General features: G+C 42.3%; 1 protein-coding gene across 9 annotated transcripts in view; it reads right to left on the reverse strand.

The window, feature by feature from the left end:
• The window catches only part of ppfia2 (PTPRF interacting protein alpha 2), a 49,834-nt gene that overhangs the window by 21,668 nt on the left and 14,125 nt on the right, over nucleotides 1–14,041 (reverse strand). For 7 of the 9 annotated variants that reach the window (XM_040145725.1, XM_040145730.1, XM_040145716.1 and 4 more), the window contains exons 6-14: nucleotides 9,589–9,810; nucleotides 7,655–7,801; nucleotides 5,104–5,238; nucleotides 4,349–4,432; nucleotides 3,188–3,319; nucleotides 3,019–3,081; nucleotides 2,515–2,606; nucleotides 1,206–1,338; nucleotides 248–465 (exon numbers count right to left, since the gene is read on the reverse strand). In XM_040145725.1, the coding sequence (XP_040001659.1) occupies nucleotides 248–465; nucleotides 1,206–1,338; nucleotides 2,515–2,606; nucleotides 3,019–3,081; nucleotides 3,188–3,319; nucleotides 4,349–4,432; nucleotides 5,104–5,238; nucleotides 7,655–7,801; nucleotides 9,589–9,810 (1,226 nt within the window). The remainder of the gene's footprint in view (nucleotides 1–247; nucleotides 466–1,205; nucleotides 1,339–2,514; nucleotides 2,607–3,018; nucleotides 3,082–3,187; nucleotides 3,320–4,348; nucleotides 4,433–5,103; nucleotides 5,239–7,654; nucleotides 7,802–9,588; nucleotides 9,811–14,041) is intronic. The other 2 variants (XM_040145707.1, XM_040145697.1) reach the window with 2 other exon arrangements.

Here is a 14,041-nt window from a genome sequence, read left to right on the forward strand (position 1 = left end):
TTATTGTAAACAGGGCATGATTCAACTACATAATATCATCCCAGAGCCGGAAAAATTTTATGTAATCTGCATAAAGGCCAAAAAAAGAATGCCAGAAGGGCTCAGCTTTCTGGGACACGAGCTTAAAAACTAGCTTAGCTAAACTAATTTAGCTAAGTGCTAAATGTATTAAGAACACAATAAGTAAAAGAAGAAAAAAATAATATGTCTGCTAATCTGGCTTTTTACTGCGATGCGTGTCAGGTACCGAATCTCCTTGTTGATTGCATCTAGCTGCTCCTGCAGCATCATGGCCAGAGTTTGTGCATCGGAGTGGCCGCTGGGTGAGAGCAGGTCCATGGAGCTAAACAACGTTTCCCTGTCGTCGTCATCGATGTCTGACATCTCGGTGTCGCTCTCGAAGTGGTGACCTCCCAGAACCCCTAGCTGTTGTGAGCGCCATTCGTGCTCCCCCAGTGATTTAGCCTGCACAAAGACGGGGACAGACTCTGATGCCAGACTATACATCATAACTTCTAAGCACTTTCAGGAGACAGCTTTCCTGGACAAGAACAATTTTGTCCTGGGAGAAACCAGACTAGACTCTCCCTTCTTGGGCCATAAAAAAAAAAAAAATTGTCAGCTACTTTTAAAAGAGATGAGAGCAGCTTTATCTGATGACTGAAGCCCATCTATACTCTCCTGGAGTTAATATGTGTCTTCTATTAACAATGTATTAAACCCACACTAGCCCTGATGCGCGATGGCGTGGACTCCGCCTTTGTCTCTGGTCACCAAAACTGCAAAAATGAGATGGGCACAGCAAAATATGAGTGCTTTTATGTCTCCCCACGCATACTGTACTATATTTCAGCTGAAAGTGGTTTAAACCTATTGAACATAATTCAAGACTGAAGGATTCTCAAGGGAACCAAAGGACAAGATGTTAATCTGATTTGAGCAACCTTACCAAAGGTTAATTATATTGCGTTTCCTAGCACATAAAACTGTATTACAGCCTCAGGGTCCTCAGGCAATTTCTACGGGATGTGCCAATTTCTAACTTACTGGCTGCCCCCAAAATATATTTTCAATAGTTGATCTACCAGTTAACCACTCCCTAGACTTTGAAATTAAGTCAAACTATTAGAAGTAGCAGTTGCAAAAGTAGAAAGGCAAAGGGATAGACGGGTCGAAGGGCAAACATAACAGAGTCTCTGCCTCACCTTGGTTTCACGAAGACCCATTCGACCTCTCCTCGGCCGGCGGATGACCTTGGCTGAGCGGTAGTGGTCCGACTGGGTTTCAGCCAAAGATCCCAATGAGAATCGAAGCTCAGCTGAGGTGTCCAGGTGAGACCTGAGAAAAACGAATTTTATAAATAATACCACGTCTAAGTCTGTGCGGCAACACTAAAACATCTGGGTCCCTTATAATGAAGATAAAAAAAAACCTCTTTAATACAAATCCTAAACAGGGATTTTGCCTGAGCTGTGAAGCTGATCACAAAAGATGAGACAAATGTTATGGTAATATTCACAGTTATGCAGACAGTAAACCAATCAGACCTTGTGTTCGGGTACCTCGAGCGTACATAATAGTCACAGTAATGTGTTGACAATGTGTACTTCATGAAAGATCATGGCTTGTTTTGCATGCCTGTATGGCTGCAAATTGTCTGTGGAGGGGCTTAAGGCTGCTACTGTCAACACATCGACACTGTAATATTAGAACTTCACGCAGCATGAAAGGGAAGCCAGAAGATATCCGAGAATAGATACGGAGATGTCAGCAATATAATAAGTTCTAACAATAGTGCAGAGCAAATTGTTTCATCAGTGACAGATAAAATACCAGGAGCGCTACTGGAGCGAGTTTATCTTTATTCCGGCATTTTATTTGCTTCCCTGCTGCATACACAATCTTAGGTTAGAAAAAATTGTAACGGGCTAAATTTTGGCCCTTTATTAAATCTCTACTGGATCTTAGCCTGTTAGTATCAACTAAAAAGGAAGTAATGAAGACGCTTCCTTGACTGTAGTTACGATAAGAGTCTGTAAAACTTTAGGCTCACAGACAGCTAAGCAACTTTAGGAATAACCCGTTTCAGAGTCGAGCATCCATGCTTTCTTCTTGTGTCGACTTCTTGTCTGTGTCTAAATACTGACTAATGTTAGGACAAAGACCCAACCTTGGTTTCATATAGTTGCCTAACTATGCTCCAGAACTCCAGTGAACTGAAACTCACTTTTGTTTGGTAGCCATTTCTGTGCTAAACCCTTATTTACTTTGCACTGGTTACCTGTTAATTTAATGGCTAAATCATTTGTAATGTGAGGCAGATTGCCCCTGACTGTTTGCTAAACCCCTGTCCTGAAGACTAATTGTTCAATCATAGCTTAGCAACCCTAAGTAATCTTGACAGGCGAGTCCAGATTTTGGACTTGAAAGGTATAAGCAACAATATCTAAGGGGGACAGGGTGTAGCAAACATCCAGAGGGAGGGGGAGAGAGAGAGAGAGAGAGAGAACCTACCTTGACAGGGTTGGTTCGGTGAGGGAGCCTGCCCTCAATCTGAATTGGTCGAGCTCTGATCTCAGCTTCTCAATCTCCTCTGCCAGCTGCGACTGGACGAAGCAATTTGACAACATGTCATTACAGGACTTGCCTGTGATATTACACGCCCAAAGGATCATGATCCCAATAGATCATACAGTAGTCATATTAGTGCATGTCGGCGCTGTGGAGTGGCGTGGCTGAGAGCCAGTGGGGCTGATTAAATTCGCAAAACTAACTGACAGAGTGGCACTTTCTAGTGTTTTCTATACTGCTTGTGAAATTCAGCTCATTATCCTCCCCCACGCGGGAGGCCGATGAATATTCAGCAGCAGAGGTTTATAAAAAATGTAACCAATGCCAACAACCAACCTCATTATTTCTCTATTATTAAATACTTAATTTAGACAACCTCATGTAAAATGATGAAAAAACATTTCTTTAAAAAGAGGTATTCATCATTTCATGGGCTCTGCAACCTACTTTTTCTTGGATTGACTCCTCATACTGTTTTCTGTAACCCTCTGAGTCTTGAATTAACATATTCTGCGAAGAGAAGCAAAAAAGGTAGAGGTGAGAAAATCCATCCCTGACATTTTATATGAAGAACTGATACTGATGGATTTCCACTGATGTGGCAGCCGCATTTAACCTTCTCTTCTAAAGCTGCCATTCTCTCCTTCAGGTGAAGCTGGAGACGCTCGTTGGATTCTGTGAGGAGCCTGTCCACCGTGTCCGAGAGGCGCTTGTTGTGCTCTTCATTCATCTTTTCTCTCTGTCGAGCCTGGAGGAATAAGTTACACAACTGAAGTGGTATTTCAAAGTCATATATACCAAGTTTAAAGAATGTGGCTTCTGAAAGACCCTTCAGAATGTTTGCTGCAAGTCATCCAGTTGTGCCAAGTACTACCGGAGAGATTTTTTTTTTTGTTCTGGCTGGCTAATTTTTAAAGGGCTAGAAACACCTGTATTAAGTAATTTGCCATTAAAAAAAGCAGAGGAAACTTTGAAAAACTGAGCGTAATTTTAATAATCTCATGGCAAAGGGGTAGCAAGGTCAGTCTCGGTCTAACTTTTCTCATTTAGAGTTAAAATCTGGTTTGTATCCTGCTAAATAGTGCCAGCCCGTCAGTGTAGTGTATCACCAATAATGTTATATGACATGTAAATTAAACCCAACCAGCCTGATTCAGCTGAGGTCTCATAAAGGTCACTAAGGTCACAAAAATTCACACAAATAGGAAAATAACCCCCATTATAGGTCAAATATGCAGGATCATTATTACCCGTAACCAAAACAAAACTCAAAGTGACCTGTCATCTATAGCAAATAATTTGAGATTCTGCTGAAATTTCAAAATTACATTATGGTTTTGATGGTTGATGGTTATGGTTTTATGGTTATGGTTTTTCAAACAATGTTTTTGTGTGTTTACGTTGCATATTGGTATGACTACTTTGTTTACTGCTATCTTTGTCTCTTCTGACAACCATTGTAGGCCTCTAACCATGTTTGTGATTACAATTACATTTTCATACAGCATACTCTTCTCTCTAAAGCTGAGTATCCAGCATTTTGGGATGATACTGTAAAGTGTGACTTTGGAGATGCTCCTGTGATCTGAAATGAATACGTTATTGCATCATTTGCAAGCGTTTCACAAAGCACTCTATCAGCGGAGTGTGTCAAACAATGATTTGGTGAAGTTTCATTGGTGATACATCAGACGGTATGCCATCAGTCACAGTCGCCTCAAGCTGTCATGCGCATACAGGAGCGGCTGCCTGGCACGACGCCTCCACAGTGACTCACCCGCAACAGCTCCTGGTTCTTCTCCTCCAGCTGGCATTCCAAGTGCCTCATTCGCTCCTCAATGCTCCCGTGACGCTCTTCCGCCTACAGATGGATCACACAGCATAGACAGAAAACAAAAGGGGGCACGATGATCTGTGTGCTGGGCAGCCTAAAGGGCAACAAAAAAGCAGTGGCAACGACACAAGCCAAAGCCTCTACCCCAAACTCAAAGATGGATATCTATTGTTTTAAGCGTAACTGGAGAGAGAGCTGGTTGAAACAAGGAGTGACAAGGAGAAAGATGGAGAACAAGGCCACCAAAAGGACAGAATGAGAGAGGGAGAGAGCTGCTCCAGCACTGCCACAGTATGAGCTCCAGCCAGAAGTGCCATGCAGCTGTCCTATGGCGGTAGAACAGCCAGAGCAGAACCCCAGTAGACACGCTCGCCACAAAACACTAATAAAAAGGTAAATGAATGAAATCTGCTCTCTACAGGAGTTGGCAGTAGCTGTGATGCCCTGTGGGACTACCTTCCTAAGAATGGAGTTCATGTCTTGGAGTTTAGCTTCCATAACAAAGTGATAATCATCAGAGGAGGAAGAGGAGCTGGAGTCAGACTATGTGGCCGAGGAAGAGGAGAGGGACATGTTGAAACGTCATGACATGACACCATGTGCACACTTACACATAGGTATAGAAAAATCTAGAGATGAGGGCATCTGTCACAATGTGTTAACAGTGTGTTAATGTGTGTGTGTGTGTGTCTTCCTACCTTGGTGAGGGCGGCTATCCTCTGGGCCAGTTCGGCCTCTACCTCCGGCAGCGTCTCGGCCTTCCTCATGGTCTGCTGAAGCTTCTGCTCCGCAAGCTCTAACCTCTCCTGTAGCTGCCTGTTCTTCTCCTCCATCTGCACACACGTGTAAACAACGTTAGAAGGTAGTCATTTATAAGATTTGTGAGATATTGAAAACGGTAAATATTTCGATAAAAAAATTTAAATAAAAAAATAAATAAATAAAGGTAGTCAAATCACAACGGCAAGCATGGACAAGTGAAGGCCAGTCCCTACAGAAATGTCCTTCTTTGTGTCAATGTTACACTGCCGTCAGTGAAACACTTCCAGCCAGAAATGCTTGATTATAGTTGTGATCTTTTTTTTCCCCATTTTTTTCCCCCCCCCCAAATACTTCTTAAATTTTTCTTTAACATGTTTCTGGATTGTCGCTCACCAACCCACAATTTGTCTTCATTTATTGGGCCGCAAGTAGCTCCCTTTTTTTCTCCGTTGTGCATTGTACTAATGAAAAGCATGCCATGGAAATGTGCATTATTCTGAATTTATCAAGACAACAGGTAAACATGGAGGACATGTTGAGCCGCAGTAGCAAAATGAACGTGTAGTAGATTAGAAAGCAGGGAATCATCTTACAAAAATATGAGAAAAAGTACTTAGAAAGTGAAGGGAAAATTAGAAATAAAGGTCTGGCTCTTGTACTAGTCTGTGCAGCTGGCATAAATTAAAAAGAGTTTATGGTATTTCTATTTTGCCCCCCTTTGTCCTGGCGTATCGTATTACGAAAGAACAAAGGGTCTTCTATGAATTTGACTCTTCCTTCTTCTCCTGCTAATGTCAGCAGAGCATCATCTCCTGGTAGAAAATAGAACCACAGACATCCGTCTGTAGGAGGAGGACTGGCTGTTGAAGGCCGTGGCAGTGTGCTTCAGCCCTTCTTCAAAATAGTACCATAACAGAGTCAGAATAGCAGCAGTGCTGCACTTGCCAAGAGCGATAGTGGCAACTTTTACTCAGCAGATACTGGTAATTGCCCTGATTAGGCATTCAGATACAGTAGTTGCCATTATAAAGATGGAAACAGAACCCACCATTTGGTGAAACTGTCGACAAGTGACTTGCATTTCCCTGTTGCGTGTAAAGACTTTTCTGCCTGCCTCGCTCAGGGCTCTGATCAGTTGTAAGACTCGTTTTTAGGGGACGGCATGGCAGCCTTTGCCATCAGCGGCAGATGCTCTGGTCCCTAAGGCGCCGGCCCTGGCAGCTCAGTATACAATAATTAGACTGGAGCGGGCTAGCATTGCGTTTTGTTGTGCGTGTAAGAGATATTTTCTGTCTGAACCCAAATCGCCATCCTGTTGGTGTTTGAGGTGACACTGGGGGAAACATGACAGTGTGTTTTTGCTGCAATATCCTCCCTAGGTGCCGTTCCATCGATATTTTCTTTTGCCTTTTTGCTCGCCATTTTGTCTCATCTCGTCATCCCTCTGTTCCAGTGCCCAAGCCTACACCCCCCGAACAAGTCATCTTCAAACAGCAGCGGCCAGATCCCGGAGTTCAGATGCTGGCACAACAGCAAGTAAACTCATTACACGGCCAGCGAGGGAGTGTGTTTGTGTGCGGTAGCAGGAGATCGAAACCAAGAGCTTTAGGGGGTATTTCTGTGCATCCTGTCTCTTGGATGTGTTTATTTTCTAGAGTCAAGAGGTAGTTGCCCTGATGATGTGCTTATTATAGGTTGGTTGTGTAAAAGCCAAAAGTGAGAAATTGGCACTGAAAATAAATGTTGATAATAATTTAACAGAGAAACTGCTTGATATCTACTTCCTTTGCAGCAAAGCCGAGCAGCGCATGTGTGTCTCATGGCGTCTCTGTGATTTCTTCTGCTCATATTAGTACGAAATTCTTTGTATCCTTCCAGAGCTCAGCTGGCGCTTAAGCCTGTACTCATGAAAATGTCAATCAATCTTGTGTGGCCGGGCAATTTATCTAATTGGCTCCAATGAAAAACAAAAAAACAAAACAAAAACAAAACTAAACAAAAAAAAAAGAAATAAAAAAAGTAGAAGAAATCTGTACTATCGTTTGATCATATTGTACAGCATTATATCAATTATGAGGATGACTTTGAGCCATGTGCATCTGCTCAAAATAAACATTTAAGTCAAACCATCAGGATTCCTTCCTCAGTAGTAATTTCCTCTGACATTATTTGACACAATGTCAAGAGGTTTTCTCATTGCCAAACCTCTGTGGAACGCCTCTAAAGGGCTCTGTTAACTGACAGAAACCATCATGAACAGCCAGCTGCATGCATGGTTAATTCTTTTTCTGAATCCTGTTATACTGTTGAAAAAATGTCCGGCAATTCAGCTATGAATGGTCCATTTCAGCAGCCACCTGGACCTTAAGGACCCGCGGCCCTAGATAACTTTCACTAAAAGTGCTCAGAGCAATTCGTAGAACTAGAAAAACAGAGAGTTGCTTGATTATCAGTCACTTGGACCCCCCCCCCCCGGACTCTACAGACCTGTCTGAGGAATGCCTCCTTATTGGCCAGCTCGTTCTCCAGCTTGTCGTTGATGTCGTGCACGGAGGTGGACTCGCGTTGGGCGCTCAGATAGCGTTTCTCCAGCGTGACGATCCGTTCCTCCATGTCCTCCTTCTGGCACATGGCCTGTGCGCACACACACACAGACCCACACACACACACACACACACACACACACACACACACACACACACACAAACAAACACAGACACAGACACAGACACACACACACACACACACACAGGCAAAGTCAGACCAGTCAGAGAGCAACACAATACAACAAGAAAGATGACAGTGTTCTTAAAACCTTTGGGGGAATCGCCCCTCCACTGTGTGTAATTTGAAGTGAATCAAAAAAAACAAAAAAAAAAAAAAGTGGGGGGGGAATCATACTTTTGGTTGCTGCTTAGCTTGGTCTTAAATTCCAGCTGTTTTTTCTCACAGAACTTGCAGTATAATCAACTGCAGCACTAACTCTAGTCTGTAAGGAGTATTTCGCAATCATGAATTTGCAATTTAATAGCTGCAAAGGCTTTATTTATATCGCTTCATAATTTCATTACAAAACGTAAATGATACAAACTGTAATTAATGCAGAAATTTCTATTACGAGTGCACAAAATGTTCTCATAACAGTGAAGCATGAGTATACGGGAACTGCATGTTGGTACAAAACTTCTTTAATGATTACGGATGCTGAAATTATAGCAAAAACTCTTTTCATCACATCTACAGACCCTTACACAGTTATTGGAACCTGGAATGTGAACGCTGCAAGTTGACAAAATAAAAGTTTCGTCATCAGATTAACTCCACACATGACGTGACTACAGTATAATCTACACAAGGAGGAAGTCAAATAACAAATAAGACAAACAAACAGAGCTTGAGAAAGTACAAACACAGAGCTGTGATTTTCAATCTCACACCACTGCCATGAAACACGGTTCCCCCTCTTGGCAGCAACGTTATCTCTTGAGAGGTAATTTCCTGCATGGAGAACTGCTGCAGAGACAAACCCATGCCAGCACACGTGGTTTCAAAACCACAAAAAAAAAAATACTAGTTATACAGAGAGAGAGTGCGCTGAATGAACTGCCGCTCTCAGAGGTGGCCGTGCAGGGTAATAACATGTGGTCGGTCTGATAAGGCCATGTTTGCCAGGCCACAATCACAGCCGGGGCCTGCATTTGTTAGCAATCAATAGCAATTTCAGCTGAGGGCTATAAGAGATCAGCTTATATTTGTATCCAGTCCACTTCACTGGCATTCGTCTCACATAGATATGTATTGAATGGGCTTATGATTGGGCCCTTAATTGCCAGTTTACCACACAAACATTCACATTTCTCCAGGAAAGTAGCTTTTAACTGTCTGCTTTTGTGCTTTACATGTCCACACTCCATCCTGAAGCACTTTGAGGAGCAACTAGTGGCAGATGCAGAGACAGCTGCTTGATTTGCTGGGAGGTTTTTTTTTTTTTTAATGTTACGTGTTAGTGGGTGTCCTTGAGGGGCATTTATATAGCCTACTGGGGTTTGCATGCGGCAATACAGCATTAGGATTCCCTTGCTTGCTTGTGATTGCTTTACTGTGAGGAAGACATGTAGCCATGTTAATAAAGGCTTCGACATTTTTTTCCTTGGTTTTGTAAGTAAGTAATGAACTGTGTGTGTGCATGTGTGTGTGTGTGTGTGTGTGTGTGTGTGTGTGTGTGTGTGTGTGTGTGTGTGTGTGTGAGTGATACATACAGTAATAAAGAGGGAAGGAGAGTGTGAGAGTGGAAGCTAATAGAAGTTCTTTTTAGACCGCTGCTTGCTGTCTTTCTTGCAACTATTATTCCCTTGCAAATGTGTGTGCATGGTTCTCATTGTCCCCAGTGTCTGTCTGTCTGTCTGTCTGCGTAATGTAACCTCTTTGATGTCCCTCTGGTACTTGTTGTTCATCTCCTCCGACTTGATGAGGTCCTTGCGGGCGGTCTCCAGCTCCTGCTCCACCTCGGAGACCCGGGAGGAGAGGGAGGACATGCGCTCCTTCATCTGGGCCAGCTCGTAGTTCTGCTTCTCCAGCAGGTCCTGCAGCTCCACCACCTGGCTGGCCTCATGGGCCGACTCCAGAGAGCCGTTTGACAGACGCTGGGGGAAGAGACGAGTAAAGAGGGGTTAGCAACCATCAGCTCGGCTTTGACAACAAAATCAATCCAATCTCTTCTTAGAGATGTGAAAGAGTGAGGTTATGGAACTGTTTGGTTCAAATGGTAGAAAAGCTGACTACAAAGGAAATTCAAGGTTGACCAAAAACAATGTATAACTGGGACGCAGCACACTCTGCCTACCAGCACCTCTAAGGCTCACTGTGTAACATGTTGTATCTTGTTGGTTTATAAGTGTAAAAACGACACATTGTCGCTTTATCCGTACCTGACTATTTCCTGGAGTCTTGTCGGTTTTTGCGCTGGTTATACAAATGAAACTTAATGTTTTAATTAGTGAGCTTTAGAGGCGCTGGCAGGCAAATTTTGTTATCTTGGCACAGACACAGGCTAGCCGTCTCTCCCGTTTTTTTTCAGTATTGATGCTGAGGTATGCTAAAGGGCTGCTGGCTGTAGCTTCATATTCACTACAAGGCATACGAGTGCCATAGATCTTCTCATGTAACTCTAGGCAAGAAAAGTGAACAAGCATATATCCAAAAATATTGAACTATTCATTTAATAAATTAAAAGGACAAGGGGAGGAAGTTATCTGGAGCTTCAAAATTACACAAAAATCAAAGATGATCATGTAACAGAACCACATATTATATATAATTTAGACAGAAAACAAAAGTCATTGTGAGCCCAGATAATACTGTAACAGGAACCTTTCCTCTGGCAACTGAGGGAAACTTGTTTTAGTGCCGATCTTGTTACTGAGGATGATTTTAATTGTGTACAGCTACAGAATTCTGGTTTTGTCTGGTCGTCCAAAATTTGTTGATCCTTACATTCTGAAAACATAATAGTCTTGTTGTTTAGTGTTTTGTAAGCTCATATGAAATGGGCAGCATTTGGTGTAGGACACTTACAGTAGAAAAAAAACACCAAATCAAAAATCTTGTATCTTTAAAAAAAATGTGCCCCTCAAAGCACTTCCTTGTACAGATTTCTCTTTTAAAAAGTGTCTTCGACCAATCAGTGGTACCAAAGGTTAGGATAACTGGAAGCATCCAACTACAGAAACAAAAGTTTGGGGTTTGAAATCAGGGAAATAGACACATTATCAAGAGTGAAAATGAACCAGACGGAAAACACCTTTCTGATTTCCTGTCATGCCCAGGCTTCCTGTGGCGTACTGAAGTAGGCCTTGAGAAAATCAGTCACGGCTCCCACTTCAGATACCATTTCTCCTTCTGGGAGTTACACATATTAGCACTCTAATAAATTCAGGTTCGGGAGCTCAAAGCGTTGGCTCTTCCCCTGCTTTGATTCTGGATGGAGACAAAGACTGGGTGAGAGAATCACTTCAGACTCCACTGTAGAAATTGCTTTGAAACTTGCATTAGTAATATGATTAGGTTTTGCTGGGGTTCCTACTCTGTGCAGCTCCCTGGGCCTCGGCATGAGGTAGATTAATGAAGGGGGTGCCAGAGAGATCCAACTTACACAGAGGTTTAGAGCTAAGAATGATGTCAAAAAACAACTTTATTATCACTACTAAATAATACAGTCCCTCTTTACTTTTAAGCAGGTGTAAGGAAAGACTGAGCTAAAGCCATCTCTTTATCTACCTCCATCTATCTCTGTCTCTCTGCTGTATCAAGCCCAGCTGCCCGCCCTCAGCCACCCGCCTGTTGGGACAAACGTAATTGGGCTTCTCTGCCTATTGCCTCTGATCAATGATTCACCCGAGCAGGGAACAGGACCCTCTAAATCACACCATTGATTTTAATACCGGCTCCCCAGCACTGGGCTGCTATCATAAAAGGACAGAGTTTAAGGATTCAGCTCTACTTTATTAGAAATTTCTGAACTGTCTCACAGATATTACATTATACAACTGTGGCTCCCATTACTGTGCTCATTTCCCCGTCTTGTAATAGTAAGACACCTGTTTTTTCAGAACTGAGAAAGTTAAAAACGAGCAATCTTTTACTCAACCTGCAAGAGTTTAGACTCAGTTAGGCATCTACAGGACCTTTCAAAAAAAAGGTCAATTCATGCAAATTACTTTTTACTTTTCCCTACTTTAAAATTGCCCAGTTTTTGAGGTAACTGCCTCTGACAAGTCTACTGCCACTCCAATATAATGGAGGTCTTCTTTGTGGTTCTCACAGCGGAGAGAAAGTATAGCAACAAAATTTGGCAGCAATGGGTTTTCCCACAAATGACGAAATTAGGACTAATTTCTACCAAAGAAATAGTCCCTTTGAAAGAGATGTTGCTTTTGACTTTTTTTTTTTAATTTTAATGTAATAATTCTGTGAACACTTCAAAAATATTCAATTAACCTTCACTGTACTTGATTGGATTCAAAGATTCAAGGGAGTACAAACATCTTGGGTCCATCTTGGATTAATGCATGAATGTTCCCACGTTGTAAAAATGGGACATTTTTCTATCTTCTCAATCTGACAACATGGCATAAATAAAGGAAAGACTGAAGCGAAGTTGCCTGCTTTGCTGCCTAAAATTTGCATTTAAACATATATTTTATTATTCATCTCCCATTTACAAAGACTCTTTTTGGCTTTTATTTTAAAAAAGTAAAAGAATAACCCAGGTGTAGAGTATATCCGTACATCAGTCCAGCCCTGGATATTTACTGAATGAAAAATTAAGATACTGAAGCCACAAGCCTCATCTGTCAGAATACATTAGCTGGTTATCAGGCAGATCCAGGTTTATTCTAAAGGTCTGAGCGCTCCATGGGTCAATATGCACTTCAAGAGCTGCACTTTCTTCCCTCCTTCCTCCCTCCCTCCCTCCCTCCCTCCCTCCGACTCCTCCATCCCCTTTCCCTGACCTCTTTCCACCTGTCACATTAGTGACAACCAGGGGACACGTGCAAGTGAGAGATGGGGAGGACTGTGCTGCCGAGAAGAAGTGCATTCTGTACGTCAGCGTTGTCATTCCCCTCGATCGCAGCCGCTGTTATGTCTTTGTCAGTCCCTCTGACAACACTGGATAACTATCCAACATTCTCACTGCAAGGTCAGTGGCTGTCAGTCACTGTACCGCAGGAAATACACCTTGCGGCAGTTTACACTGGCACGCAATTTCTTCGGCAAACATAAACGGCAAACACAACACCCTCTGCACCTCCTTCGTCTTTTTACTCCTGACAACCCTCCCCCAGCAGACCAGCCGAGTAACAGCCATCTCCGCTGATCTACCCAGGTGTCCTCTTTAAGATGCAGATGCTGTTAAAAGGCATTTCCAGGATCTGCCCTGGGCTTTGAGGCTCGTTCTTTTGAGCTCCCGACATGGAACAGCATCCCACCTAGATGGGATGCCGTTCCAGCGTCCACATTCACTAGCTTACACCAGTAGTGTAACCTAGTGGATTGTGGACGCTGTTACACCTCTGTCTTTAAATTAATAATCAGAGGGGGATTTGATTTTTAGCTATGCAGGTCCATGTGTGCTCCTGCGTTACAGGAGAAGCTGAGGTCACAGCAACAGCTTTTACCTGACTGCTGGGTCCCCTTCAGATTTCCTGCACAACTAAATGTATGATCAAAACCTTTGGTGTAGACAAAACAATGATTACCAGTGCTGTGATTTTGACACTGACTATTTGAGGTTGATGTACGACGGCCATGATTTAATAGAAAGCAATTAATATTGTGTAAATATTTGGAACATAAAGAAAAACTTAAACCACACCCAGGACCATAGCAACAATAAATGTTTTCAGAATTACTCTCATTTCCAGACTTAAGAACTTTGTCGTATTTGTTTTTCTAAGATATGAACACCTAAACTGAGTTGACTTTAAAGATAAATCATTTAACAATTTCTAAAAGGTCAATGCTTGCATGAAGCCAAACAGGCATAAATTATATTTTTAACTAGTTTTAGAGGATAGATAGTCCTGGGGTGGCTAGATTTTTATGCTCGTTCCAAGAAAACTTCAGTTTTGCTTACTGCAGATTTTTTTCTTTCTTGAAATGAACAAATTTCACTAGTTCAAAGAATATTTTGTCTTTTTTCTAGCAGAGGAGTTTTTGCAGTGTCGTGATATGTTTTAGACTCAAAGGCATAAAGGGATTTAATATTTCTCCACCAAAAGTATACGGTATTCCTGGTAGTGCGGAAAAGGCTTTGAAACATTTAACATTTAGAGCATCATGTAGGGCGATAACATTCATAGATTTGAACATCTG

Source organism: Xiphias gladius, chromosome 2 (assembly GCF_016859285.1).
Source record: "Xiphias gladius isolate SHS-SW01 ecotype Sanya breed wild chromosome 2, ASM1685928v1, whole genome shotgun sequence".
Classification (NCBI taxonomy): domain Eukaryota; kingdom Metazoa; phylum Chordata; class Actinopteri; order Istiophoriformes; family Xiphiidae; genus Xiphias; species Xiphias gladius.